The sequence below is a fragment of the Mercenaria mercenaria genome, unplaced genomic scaffold (assembly GCF_021730395.1).
Source record: "Mercenaria mercenaria strain notata unplaced genomic scaffold, MADL_Memer_1 contig_1275, whole genome shotgun sequence".
Classification (NCBI taxonomy): domain Eukaryota; kingdom Metazoa; phylum Mollusca; class Bivalvia; order Venerida; family Veneridae; genus Mercenaria; species Mercenaria mercenaria.
Window position 1 is genome coordinate 43,030 of NW_026459254.1, and position 15,370 is coordinate 58,399.

The window sequence follows — 15,370 nt, forward strand, 5'->3', positions numbered from 1 at the left end:
TTATTTTTCAGTTCTGACATGCTGTTCAAACAGCTCAGATTTGTTCGTACGTCCGAACAAAATTCCAAAATAGCTTTAAAATTTCTTTTTCATTAATCACTATCATTTGTTCATACGTATGAACAGCCTGGATTTGTTCGTACGTACGAACAAATGAGAGAACTGAAAAAGGATTTATTCTTAAAAAAATGCAATTTGGAATTTTGTTCGTACGTACGAACAAATCCTGGCTGTTCGTACGTACGAACAATAATCCATATTCCGTATTATTTTTCAGTTCTGACATGCTGTTCAAACAGATCAGATTTCTTCGTACGTCCGAACAAAATTCCAAAATAGCTTTAAAATTTCTTTTTCATTTCTCACTATCATTTGTTCATACATATGAACAGCCTGGATTTGTTCGTACGTACGAAAAAATGAGAGAACTGTAAAAGAATTTATTCTTAAAAAAATGCAATTTGTAATTTTGTTCGTACGTACGAACAAATCCTGTCCATATTATTTTTCAATTCTGATATTCTGTTCGAACAAATCCTGTCCATATTATTTTTCAATTCTGATATTCTGTTCGAACAAATCCTGTCCATATTATTCTTCAATTCCGATATTCTGTTCAAACAGCCCAGAGTTGTTCGGACGTACGAACAAAACTCCAAACTGCTCTAAAATTCTTTTTCATTCACAATCATATGATCGTCTTCAAAAGTAATACAGGCAAAAGGAACACTTCCATTGCCTTTAATATTACTGTAATTATAAACAGGACGTTCTTAAACAGGTTTAAAAAGTTAATACTATCGACAGATACTAACAGTAGAACTTACACATTTACAGTGGTTTTATTTGGTGCAGTTTTATTTGGTGTTTTTAAAACGTGAAATATATCTGTTTAAAAGATCTTCATCCGCTCAAACTAAAACAAACGTCCCTTTTCTCATTGGTGGATGTATTTTCAAAAGGTGTTTGCATTACCTGTTCTTCCAACATTTTCTAACTCAGTCAGACGTAGAGAACGAAATATATCAGACGCATTTTTTTCATTAAATCTTCACTGGTTTACGAATTGTATGATTTATAAAATTGTAAGTTAAACTTGTAATGTACGCTAGTTTTAAAAGTTGTACATTGTCAATGTCTGTTGTACTTCCGGTTTTAATTCCCGTATTTAGTGCATAAACTTTACCTTTACAGATACAACACAGATCAATAAGTAAAACAATGAGTAATTACAATATACCCCATAAACTTGAAACATTATACAACCGTCATAGTTTAGATAACAATTAAAAATGGGAGTTTCGGGTACGAAAAGCTTTGATACACAAGACGACTGTCGTTGTAACCCTTGTGAAGGTAGGGATTTATACACGCTTGCTGATTGATTCTGTGTGGATTGTAAGGACTGCATTTGTAAAGCTTGTTTTGATACACATAAGCAGTTTAAAGTCAGCAGAGGTCATACTTTGGCAAATCTTAAAGAGGCGTTCGTGAAGAAAGATATAAAACGTGAGTTGGAGAAATGTGTCCAACACTTCAGTGTACTGATAAAGTTCTACTGTACACAACACGAGCAAGTTGGGTGTGTTTGATTTTTAGACACTAAGCCTGTAAGGTAGAGTACATACGTGACAAGGCAAGAGAGTTCAAAGACAGCCAGGAGTTCGGAAATCTTGTGAAAGGAGTCGACAAATGTCACCACGAAGCTAAAGAAACATTATCCTCTATCAAGAATAACAGGATTCAAGTTGTAGATGTCAATGAAAAGTTTACCCGGGATGTAAACATGTTTAAAGAAGAAATCATTTCGAATGTCACAAAGTTAACAGATGCCATGTTAAAGGAAGGAAAGTGTGTTAAGGCAACGGACATTAAAAATATGAACATGTTAGAAACGGAAAACGAAGGACTGATAAATGAGATATCGCGCTTGCGTGAAGTGTTTGAGTCACAGATTGACCAACCTAACAACCTCTTCGTTAGTTCAATATTACAAAAACCTAAACTTAATCGACTTCGTGAACAACTAAACAGTATTAGGAACAAAAACAAAATTAAGTGTTTGAGTCACAGATTGACCAACCTAACAACCTCTTCGTTATTTCAATATTACAAAAACCTAAACTTAATCGACTTCGTGAACAACTAAACAGTATTAGGAATAAAAACAAAATTGAAGTATATGAGTTTAAGCGTGAAGGTGACCATAACGGGTTATTATCTATATGTATTAGGTCATAGCAAATACCGAATACCAGCTATTATATCGATCAATATTAGCACAATCGTACTGATTGAAAATATAAGATATCGTTTTAACAATTACAATACAGATAATGCATATTATCACTAAAAAAGAAACGCGTAAATGTGAGCTTTATCTGAACAGTACGTGTAGTTTGAAAATTTTATCTATCAATTTATATCAAACCATATTAATAAAAAAAATGTCTTAAATAGTTGAATTGTACATGACCGATATGTTTATGTTTGTTTTTTGCTTAAATACAAAATTTTCAGTTATAATCAATTTGACAGTGTTGCTTGTAATTGGATGACTGATTTTGCAAACCACCTTATTAAGTTCAACTTCAGACAATGTTCATGCTAACTTTTTAAATCAATTTAGATCTACAAGAAGAAGTAAGACCAAAGAAAACAGCCGAGCCATTTCAATTTCCAGTACTCCCGAAACCTCAGGTTAGATGTATAATGTGTTATTAACTTGTGATTCCATAATAATATGTATGCTTTACATCATAGAATTTCTTATTTTGTTATTACAGATGACACTTATTTAAGAATACCTTAGGTAAGATGTTATTTATTAACTAATGTAGCATCATGTGCCAAGACGTAATTTGTTAACTGATGTAAAATCATGTGATAGGACCTACCTAATTTATTAAGTAATGTAGCATTGTGTGCTCAGGTGTAATTCACTAACTATTTTAGCATCATGTGTAAGTTGAGTACTACCAAATGATTTTTATCGTTGCGGACTATTATTTAATTTCAAAATCCAAGAATATAAACATTAGAATTGATATAAAGTTATAAAGATACATGAAGTCCATTAGATAGATTTAATATAGTTGTATTATCAGAATTATTTTTTGCAAAGTTTTGGTCGTCCCTTTTTAGTGATTCAGTTATTGTGACAAGTAATACTAAGAGATTATTAGAGTAATTTACTAATGTGTTACAAACTTCAAATCTTAAATATAAAAACCATGGTTTATCGTTGTTTTGATTCCGCCCTGTTAGCAATGTAGCTGATCCACAACCTTGAAAATAACTAGATATACATTGCATTATACATTGTAGCGTTTCTAACCATATTGTTTAATACGAAGAGCTGATATGCATGTGCAATTATATTGCTTTTGTGTGGTTGGAAAATGTACGAAATATCAATGTCACATAGCCCACACACATATGTAGCTGCATATGTTGATTTGCAAGACTATGAATCTTTAAACATAGTGTATTGAATAATTAAATAGAAATTCGTTGTTTAAATAATTGAATTAAAGTATATGTACATTTTTGTATCATATTTTCAAATATTTTAATATACCTTTTTTCTTGTTTCAAGACTTTGATGTTAAAATACAAGAGACCATATTAGCTCAAATACTTATTAGCTATATGAAAGTATACTTTCACGTAACGACAACGTCGTTGAACCATTGGAATTTTGGTTTTAGTTGACTTCTTGCTTACGTTAACTATGACATCTATTTAAAAATAGTGTTTCTTATTTTTGACTTTCAGCCCTTGTCCATGTTGTTGGACAGACAACTGGTATGCAGAAACATGGCTGTGGATGGAGAATGTCTCAGGTAGAATTTAACAAGTCATTATTTGGTGTATTTGTCATTACAGAGATTCATAAATTCATAAGTATACAAAAGTATACCATTATAACAGAGAGATCGACATGGTAAATATTATGAATATATGTAGCGTGAGAAATTGTTTTTTTCGGTTTGAAATACATTGTTACAGTGTTGAAAGTACGCATGAATAAATATGAGTTCCACATACGTTAGACATATTACTGGATTTCATATCCAAACGGAAACAACTAACTCGTCATTTATTTTTGTGTAAACTTTGTAAAGCATGTAGTCTACACGAAATGAAAAGCTGTAGTGAGTGCAACAAACGTCTGCATATGTTAAAATACAATGAAGGATAATCATTTTATGAAAACATTGCCATGATTTATATAAATAAGTTTGAAAAATATGTTTCAGTTGATATTCTGAAGTAAATACTAAATATTATAGAAATAATATAAGATGTGTCCAAAGTGTATTTGCATCCTTATTGCAGCCTGTTCACTAAGTTACATCATCTAAATATCACACATAAATGGTATAAGACTAACATGTAAAAACAATTTTTGAAATATCTGGGGGTGTTCAACCGCCAGATGATATCATACATAAATGGTATAAGACTAACATGTAAAAACAATTTTTGAAATATCTGGGGGTGTTCAACCGCCCATAAAAACAAATGTATATGGACTAGATTTTGACTAGATTTGTGTCTAATTGGGTACATGTACTACGTACCAAAACTGACAACATTGTAAATTTAAAATATATACAAAACATGTAAAATGATAGTCACATCAATATAATCATATAAATACAATTGCAGAAATGCTGGGTCTAAAGGGATGTATCGAGGGAGGAGGTGGGTTGACCAAAATCACGTTTTTCTTTGTTTGATAAAAATAGGCTTGAGATGACTAAATTGCTCATCAGTTATGCAGCAGTTTACTTTCCGGCTTATCGCCAACATTTCTGCGTCACTAATTTAACATAGAAGGGAGTCTAGTTTGGCACATAAATTATTTTATGGGACATAAAATACATTTATGTTACCCACAACTATCCCCAAATGCTCATATCAGCTAGTATTGAAAAAATTGAATACAACTCATGACTGATTGATAAATGGGCTTTTTTAAGCCATAAACTAAGTTACATCATCTAAATATCACACATAAATGGTATAAGACTAACATGTAAAAACATTTTTTGAAATATCTGGGGGTGTTCAACCGCCATGACGTGGCCGGGTTTGCCTGAGGCAAAGACGCCACAACCGCCACCACCAGACGATAAGAGCATTTGGGTGTAAGATGACATTTGAAAAACTATGGACAAAATAGAAGGTTTTATTTATTTTACCAATTAAAATCATTAGTATACAAATACGAAATGGACTAGAAATTGTGAAACTGAAACATCTAAAACAAAAAAAGTGGAGACAGACTTAAAATATATTGATCAGAAACTGTAATTTCTATTTACATGTAAGAATTATATAAAAATTCAAAAGGGGATGTAAAGTAAAATTGAAAACGCATTGAGTGATCAAACACAAGCATGGCAAATACATAAAACGAACTGTCCCTGTTGCCTAAGCCAATCAGGGAGAAATTATTAACATCTACAGCTGCTGTATTATAACATAAATCTTACCATGTCAAAATAAGTGTATATATGGGCACAAAATAAAATGCAAAAGTTCAAGCATAGAGATTATGTACAAGCCATGATATATAAAATATGTACAAAATACGGTACTGCCGCAAACTTTTTAAGCCTACCCTGCCGCCTAAGCCAGTCAGGGGAGGTAAATCAGTTTATCAAGTCCTACTGCCTCAGCCAGTCAGGACACTTGAGTGACCACTGTGCCTTTATAACTCAAACTCCTGCCGCCTTAGCCAGTCAAGAGTACTTTATATGAACTAAATGAGACTTGAGAAAAGTACCGTAAGACCTTCAATCAACTTATGGTACTTAAGGTCGGATATAATTATGATATGCCTTTGATTTCCAGCGGCCTAATTTCAGCATGAGTTGTGAGTTGAAAGCATGAGTGAAGAATGTGGTGTGTACTTGTTCGGGTCTAAACCTATATGGGAAACACAATATCTGAGTGTTCTCCGGACTGTGACGCTATAAAGGGCATGCCCTCCTTGACGTTTGAACAAATGACCTGAGGACAAACCCCTGATTCTAAGATATTTGCGCAACGCATGTACAGGGCATAGATTTCTGTCAGAATTGGGCCTGAATAGCTATGCCTTGTATTTTCCCATTTTTCTTGAGAAATTTTGCCCCATCAACAAGTATAATGTTTTTTCTACCTGTGTTGGTGAATGCTAGTTCACCAATTCTTAACAATCCCCAGAATGCAGTGAGGAAAATTGCTTTAAACAAAATTTTGTCATAATATGAATCAAGAACAGATTCCAAGGCCTGAATAAGATGGGCCAAAATAGGGGCTGTAATAGGTAAACGAAGGCATGGAGTACCTGATCGTAACTTGATGGCATATAACAGTTTGCAAATGAGAAAAGAATCAGACAGATTCTGGCCTGAATGCAGCTTTTGCAAGTTTGTCAGGCTTGACAAGCGAGAACGAATAGTTGAGTACTTATAGCATTGACTGTAGCAATAAGCAATATATTGTGCTGATTTTTGTTCAGACACAGGAAAAGGCGGGGAATTTTGATATGCGACCAGACAAAAATCTCGAAATTGATTGAAGGCATTATAGTAAGCTTGTTTTGTGGCAGGTGCCATTGAACTATTGAGTAACTGTAGGACACATTTGTTTAACCCATGTCTAATAGCGCGACTTGAATGTCTGTTGGTGTAGAGTCCACATTCGGTGCTGCGGCTTTGAACTCTCTGATCTGCAAACGTGACAGAAAATCTGCTAGGATATTACGTTTACCAGGAATATGTTTTGCCTTTACATGAATGTTATGCCGCATACATAATAAAACAAATTTCCTGACCGACCAAGCGCATCAAATCTGGATCCCTAGATGTTTGTTTATTCAAAATATTAACAACAGCCTCATTATCAGAATGAAGAATTAGGCACTTATTTTTCTGAGTTTCTCCCCAAATATTGATTGCTAGAACAACTGGAAAAAGCTCTTTGAAAGTGATGTCAGTGGTTTGTAACTGATTCGGCCAGGAGCCATAGAACTAGTGTTTGCCGAAAACAGCTCCAAAACATAGGGAGCCTGAAGCATCTGTGAACATATGTAGCTGTTCATCAGAGACACATCTCCCATCTAGGAGGAGGCTTTTGCCATTTAAATGATCAACAAAAAGGAGCCAAGCCTTTATATCTCTACGGCTCTCCCGATTAAGAGTAATTCTATGTCTGGGGTGTTTGACAGATTTAGTTAAATCTATTAACCTGCGCAAAAAACACCTCCCTGGGATTACCACCAGGCAACAAAAATTTAATAACCCTATCAGACTTTGTAAGTCCTGTAACGTGATCTTGCGACGTTTGACCTGAGCAATTAATCTCTCTCGAAGATTAGACAATTTATCACTATGGAGTCTTGCAACCACATTGCCGGAATCTAATTCAAGGCCCATAAAAGTTATAGTAGTTGTAGGCTGAACTGTCTTTTCTGTTTTTATCGGTACACCTACTGTATCGCACATTGACAGAAATTTGTCCAGGTAAAGCTTACAAAGGTTAGTGTTTGCTTGACCCATAAACAAAAAGTTCATCTAAAATATGAAGTATTGATGGTATTTTTAAAACTGTCTGAGCAATCCATTGTAGGCTTGTGCTAAAACGCTCAAAAATACAACAACTGCTAGAAGCCCCCATTGGGAGACATTTGTCATAGAAGAAAGAACCGTTTAACTGAAACCCAAGGAGACTATAGTCATCTGGATGGACCGGTATGAGACGATATGCATTAGCAATATCCGTTTTGCTGAATAGGGTGCCAGGGCCTTACTTAAGTAATAACTGGACTGCATCATCAAAATTTGCATACGATACAGTCTTGAGGGTGGGGTCTAGCTGATCGTTAATGGACAGGCCGCCGGAAAAGCTTAGCTGGTGAGTTAACCGGTATGTACCTGGCACTTTTTTCTCAACAATGCCGATAGGACTGACCTTGAAACCGGGAAGGGGTGGTGACTGGAAAGGCCCCTTTAAGCGACCGTGAAGCAATTCTTTTTTAATTTTTTCAAACATTTTGTTAGGGAGGTTGTTACATAATTTCAAATTGTCAGAGTGTTGCACAGTTGATCTATCCCCAATGTAACCAATATGGAAACCAGATGTGAATCCATCAATAATGTAAGATTATCTGGAAAGCCTTGTAGCAGATCAGAGAAGGGTTTTACCTTTATGGGAGTCGGAAGGTGGACGGGGGTTTTTTACCCTGTGCATTTTGGTTGAATTGGGGCTGTCTTTCTTAAGGTTGACCGAGCAAGGCTTGCGCGGCTTGTTCTCGATTTCGGAAAGTGCAATGCCCTGCGGAGTGTGATCCTTTACAGAACCCACAGATATGGGGGAGGGTGCAGGAGGTGGAGTGACACTCTCCTCTGTTAAATGGCCAACATGTTTTTGTCCAAAACCTAGGTTGGCTGGAGGTTGTTTTACCCCTTTGCCAAGATCTGTTGTGTTGAGAGGGAGAGGACTGAAAAGGTTGGGCTCGAAAGGGCCGGGGTTGGATTGGCATGGGCAGAGGGTCAGTGCAAGCCCTGAGCCATAGCTCATAATGCATTACATGCCACGAGATGTTTGACTGAGCTTTTAGCAGCCTAAATTGGGTATCGTATGTTTGCCAGGCAAGACCACCCCGTCTGGAAGCAATACCCCGAACTATTTCGAAATATTTCACCAAGTCTGGGGTAAGTGTGGGAAATTTTTCTCTATAAATGGCCACGAAACGAATAAAAGCTGTAGACCAGACTTCAATGGAGTTAATTGTTTGGGCCTTGGCAGAAGGAGTTATGGTAAATTGTGAGTTATGGCCCAGCTTCAATGAAAACTGGCCATTTGTGTGACCTGTGTGTGGGGTTGCAGGCAGCAAATCAGCCATATCAATGTAGGCATTCTGCCAAATCTTTTTCTTAAGGGATTTGTTAACTTGCGACGAAATGGGTGTGGACACTGGGACCTCTAGCGTTGGTTCCCCATACACATTTCTAGAATCATTGCCTGTTATAAAACTACTATCCTGATTCAGCACTTCAGTCATGTCATCCTCAGTTGAAGATTCTTCTTCCAGTGTGTCATACTCAGACTCGGAGTCTGTCAAGTAGTTCTCGCTATCTGATTGGTCAGACATCCTAGAAGAGGATGGGTTTTCTGTGTTTTCCCTCCCTTTTTGGCTTGTTTTCCTACTTTCCTTCACCTTTGGAACAGTGTTTAAATCTGGAACCACGGTAACTGTACTCTTTGTTGTTTTGGAGCGAATTACGTTATTAGGATGTGTGATGCTTGAGGAACTGTTTCCATTTTTACTGTTTCTAGTTTTATTAGGCTTTTTGTTTGGCTTCCTGAGCAAGATTCTATGTCAGTTTTTTTTCTTTTTGATTTTCTTTGATTTTTTACTTTTGTTACTGCTGTAGCATTCACAGACGTGTCTGCTTCTGTAGCCTGTGCAGCTTTGCCTTGTCTTTTGCGTTTCATCTGAAAAATATCCAAGCATACAATGAATCCAAATAGGCTTAACTACTGGGGAAAATTGAACAGTATTTTATAACTGTATTACACAATGTTATATTTTAAAGAGCTTTCACAGTTGCAGTGTATTTGATATAAAGGTTGTTTTTAGCAGCCACAGTGCTACAGAATAAATGTATTTATTGCAGCCACAATGCTACATAATAATGAGTAAAGTGTTACTATTACATAGTAAGGCGTATTTATAGCAGCCACCATGCTACATGGTAAATTAAGTAATGTATATAAATTGCAGCCAAACTGCTACGTATCAATGTTAATTACAGCGGCCACTATGCTTTGTAGTAATATTCTAATGTCTGCTACATAATGACTTATTATTGCAGCTGCAATGTTAAGTAATACTGTATAATTTTCAGTCACAGCGATATTTACCTACAGTCTTATAAAGAGAAACTAGAAAAATTAGCCGCCATTAATTTATGCTGTAAAGTAGCCACCCTGTATTTAAATACTAGAAGCTACTTCGAACAAAGCTTTCGCAAGCTTAACAACGGATACATCCAGTAAATCAATTGAAATAATCACAAAATTTATGACCATACTATAAGCCGTGCAGATTCGAATCCTTGACTTGATCCTCGATATGTAATTTAAATAAATAAATAATAAATAAATAAATACTTGATGGAAACATACCCCTATAGTATCAAATATGTATTTTCATTACTTTTTTGAATGAATAAACACTGAGCTAGTTAGGAATTATACTAATTTCAAGCAAAGTTGTTTGTTCCGTACATGTTCGTGAATCATTTATAAATTAAGTAGAAGATTTTCATAGTTCTGACTAATTAAAGGCTATATTTATACGTATCTTAGCTGTTACATGTCTCTTGCTCCCGAAATGATGGCAGCCCTGACGTTGTTGAACAATTTTCTGTTTCCCAGGGGCGACAAGTGGGTACCATCGACAGAAAAAACCCTTCTTTGACTTTCTTGTGACCAAAACCCTTTCAGCTTCCACAGTTTGTTGGGTTGCTGTAACCGCCGGCATAGCTGAGCATTTAATCTATCAACACGTAGATTGTACCAAGCACAGTCTACTTGATATCGTGTTGTTGTACCAGAACTAATCCTATGGACTGTCTGCATAATAAACACTTTTTTAACCTGCAAGTCCCTGTGCAGTGACTCTGTTAGTTCACATATCTGTGCTGAAACTGAATCCGGCGATTGGGATGGATCGTATATATCACAAGCACCAACAAACAGAATCACAATATCCGGTTGAAAATCTCGTACGCTTTCCAAGCATTCATTTGAATTTAATGTGGATGTTCTCGCTCCTGGGAAGGCAGAAAACTGCACCATGTAACGTGACGGGTCCAGATTAAACGAAAAGGAAAGTTCCTCCTCATGCCTTACAAAAAGTTTTAAGATTTTTTACAAAGAAATGTCCGTAGAGAAGCACCTTCACAACCATTTCTTAAAAACAAGAACAATCCTTTGTTCGCAAAAACGTGGTCGTTGACCTAGATGCTTTGTCCGAAAATTGAAATTAGCTAAAACGGCTATAGAAAGTCCACTTTCGCTGAATTAACTGTGTAGTCCCATGCATATGCATGTAAGTAAACATATAATACCATTTATTTGTTAATCAAGCTGGTATTCTTCTTATATTTTTCGAAATTGTTTGACCAAAATCACGTTTTTCTTTGTTTGATAAAAATAGGTTTGAGATGACTAAATTGCTCATCAATTATGCAGCAGTTTCCTTTCCGGCTTATCGCCAACATTTCTGCGTCACTAATTTAACATAGAAGGGAGTCGAGTTTGGCACATAAATCATTTTATGGGACATAAAATACATATATTTGCAATATTTGTATTTATAAATTTAAATCTAAACGGACATTGTAATATACATGCTACATTACGTATTGGCTTTTTCCTTTCCAATAGTAACCTCTTTATCTTATAGTCACATAATTATATCATTCAACACTCACTTTTAAAGGAGACCTATAAACAAAATAAAGCTTCCTTTTCATATGTGTAATAAGGATGAAAAGTAGATACGTATAAAAGTAAGTACGTATATCAAAATAAATGAAAACTGTCACACAGTTATTCTTTACAGTTTTAAATGTGGAAATTGCATAGCTAGGTCTCTATGTTCGTTTCGTGTCAAACATATCAATTACTACAGGAAACAATATAATTGCTTATGCAGTTAAATGCTTATTGCCTTTTGTTATTTCAATCAATTATTAACCTAAACTTTTCCTGACTAATTTGTACTGTTGCCTACTAAATGACTTTTGCCTTTACCACTGTTTGTGTAGAATTTGTCTTACCGAAACATTCCTTACCTTTTTATGATATTTACTATTGATCATATGTCGCCGTTGCTGCTATTAATGGTGGAGATCTTCTAAGGTGCACGCCCAGGCATTATATTTCAGGAATTGGTGGGTATCTAGGAAGAACCCAAGACCTTCCGTTAGCCAGCCTGATGGCTGCCTCTCATGATTAAAGTATTCTTAAAGTCTCGAATTAGGTGTTGAAAAAAAGCAGTAAGAGGCAAACTATTTGAAATAATCCGGACAGGGAGGACCTATCATTTTTTTCGTAAACTTGTAATTGCTACAAATTGTTTTATGCATTTTAGAAATAAAGAACGAAAAATGTACATTCATAACTTGTGTGCAGAAATACGGAAGTACATTATTTAACACTAAATGATATGTTATTGTAAATTTTTGCATAAAAGCTACTTTTTTAACTGGATCCGCCCATGTATAAACGGGAGAAAAATCGTGTGCAAACAAGGCAATTCACGTGCTGTTGATACATGATTTTTATTTTTGAAATGCTTTGCAAGGGACGTATGTATGTATTTTTGCGCAGATTGATATCTGGCATCTGCGTCTTAATAACCTCTTCTTGTAGCATTATAGATACAATGTAATCCATAGTATGTTTAGCTGTTTCAGTTTCCAACCCCTAACGTACTGCCTCCATCAATGTACGCACTAGCTTCTCTTAAGAGTGTACTTCCTTTACAAGGCGGCTGTTCAGTTATTGTAAATAACTGTGAATAAATAAGTATCGCGTGTAACTTGTGCTATTGCTCGTTTTTAGGTATTATACTGCTGATTTTTGTTAGAATCAATCGGTATGTTTTTACCTGATTTTTCGCAGAATTCATATTAATAAACCTCGATTCACTACCTTTGTACTCATCCGTACTCTAAATGTGTTCGCACTCAAAATAATTCGATGTTAAGTTATCATTCTTAAAATTGTGTTTCCTCTAAATCAAATTTTTAAGTTATTTGCACAATTATGGGTAATGTAATTTGTAATAACTAGAAATAAAAATATGATGCTCAAAAACCTTTAAATCACCCTTTTGGTAGTGTTGTTGATATGTGTGCCCGGGTTATGGATATTTAAACGGTTATATGTTAACGGTTTCCAAGAACAACCGAATGGTAACCAAAAATGTACCGGAATCGTAAAGTCATCACATATGAAAACAATGCATTAAGTCGTCGTGTAATGTTTTTTTTATGCAAGAATAGCGACAATACACGTTTGTTTTATGTATTAACGTCTGCGACCTTCGGTCTCGGTCACAAACAATCCCGCGGGCTTCTGCAGACATTAATACAAAAAAAACGTGTATTATCCCTACAATATCATGACAATTAATGGTTTATGTTTATTCTTATTTTTACACACTTCATTGTAAGGCTGTTAGGAGGATGCTCCTTGATCCCTATCTGACGAGGGAAAGAAATGGGATTGACATTCTGATTAAAAAGTGATCAACAGACCCAAAAGAAATCACTGGCATATCCATTCTAGTATAAAAGTATTGTTATTGTCCTTTTCATGGAGTATTTAAGCAGGAAATTAAACGTATTCTAACATTTTTATATATGCGCGTTGCATGGCTAAACGTAGACGTGTTACGGCCCTTTAACGAATAATTAAAACCATGTTGAGAGAAAATGGACACTAATCGACATAATATTTATTAAATTAACTGTATACATGTTCTTTGCGAGAAGAGAAGCAACGCAGATTTTTCATTTTAGTTAAACATCGGGTACCAACAAATTCTCGTAGTCCTGCAAAAACTATAACACGAAAACAGGTACGTTGTAACTATAATAGAAAACTGAAACACAGTACATTAGTGCAGGAAAACTACTTATGATCTTTTGCAGTTATATGAAGAATGAAAATGGTGATGTTGGACTGTATGTTGACAAGAAGAGAATGAGCGATGGTAACTACTTTGAAGTAGAGATATTAAGCACTGGAATGCGTGGATCTATTGGTATAATAATTTAATACTGTTTGTAATTGTTATGGATATATAATGTGGAAGCTTCAGGAATAATGACATTATGTCGTACTGTATACGGAACACATGCTTGAACATATACAATGAAAATGGCTTTTACTTTCATCCCGTGGAATGATAAAAATTATATGCTACACATGGTAACACCACAGTGAAATATTATATCTTAATGCTATACTATGAAAATGAAGGCAGTATTCATTAAAGAAAACTTGAATAGTCACTATATATTAGATTAGAAGGCTAGTTTAAGAAAAAATGAAACGCGAGCTTTAGCATTTTTCGCAAGTCTTAGATTGTTTCGCCATGGTCCTACTAATCACATATTTCTGCCAATCAACGTCTAACACGATCCGCATTAATTGCTATATAACATATAGCAAATAGCCAATATATATGAATCGTCGATAAAAATGGTCGGCTGATATATTTTACCATTATTTTCGAGTTATTCCAGTGGCAAGCGGTAGTAAACACTATTTCAAAAACATAACTATGATAAAAAGCTGTACTGTGCGGGGCTTTAACAAAAGTTCAGATCTCTACTAGCAAATAAGCTCAGTTGTCATTCAGTTGTGACGTCATAAAAGTATGACATAAAGTAAAACATCATACACAAGTCGATATCTTAACACTGGCTTTAGATTGGGTCAAATAACACCTTTTCTACAAATAGTTTGCGAGCTGTAAGATCTCAAAACTATGTTAAACATAATCAAATATCGATACGTTCCGTTGGAGATGCAACGCTTTCTAGCCATGGGGGTAAATTGTAACAGCATATGACCCGAATGACGTATTGAGCTTAAAATGTAGTACAGTGCAATGTACAATAGTTAATGTTGTTAGAATCGAAACAATAAATATTTTTCAATAAGTTTTTTTAGTTAATAAAATATGGGCAGTTTAATGGTTGCAAATAATTAAATCAGTTACTATTGATTTCAAGATTAAGCATCCTAGCTCCCGCACATTTTTATAAACTGATAAAATATATAACAGATTTATCATTTATTAATTCAACTTAGCTATTCTATATACAACCTAACTCTCGCTAAAACGTTTTTTAATCGAGAACGGTACTAAAAGAAACAAAGCTTTGATACAAAAATATTTAAATTCTAAACCGTTTCAAGAATATCCTGAAAAAGTTCTACGTAACCCTTTAATGCCTATATGCATATCTATTGGTAGAACATCTTACATAATGTACCCAACTAAAAAAAATCAACGGTCGTTACGAAAGAAAGACAAAATCCATTAAACTCCTTACCTGTTTCAATTCTTTTCCTGAATTAGACCAACGATAAATTGCATGTTTAGTTCAATATGCAATATATAATAACATTTTTATTTTTGAAACTTTGCAACTAGAAATTATGAAATAAATAACACAATTAATATGGTGGTACATTCCGTGAAAATACTTTCAACACAACTTTTATGTTGTGTTATTGGTTTAGTTTAGTTTCTCAGCATGAGCATTTCGGACTGGGTGGT

General features: G+C 34.8%; 1 protein-coding gene across 1 annotated transcript; it reads left to right on the top strand.

Annotated features, from left to right (window-relative positions):
* Nucleotides 1-1,267: 1,267 nt before the first annotated feature.
* Nucleotides 1,268-13,843, top strand: LOC128551574 (uncharacterized; the record flags this gene model as incomplete). The annotated part of the gene is made up of 4 exons (XM_053532474.1): nt 1,268-1,356; nt 2,630-2,700; nt 3,778-3,845; nt 13,731-13,843. Coding segments are annotated over exons 1-4 (316 nt in total), but the record flags the coding sequence as incomplete, so codon positions are not given.
* Nucleotides 13,844-15,370: the final 1,527 nt, after the last annotated feature.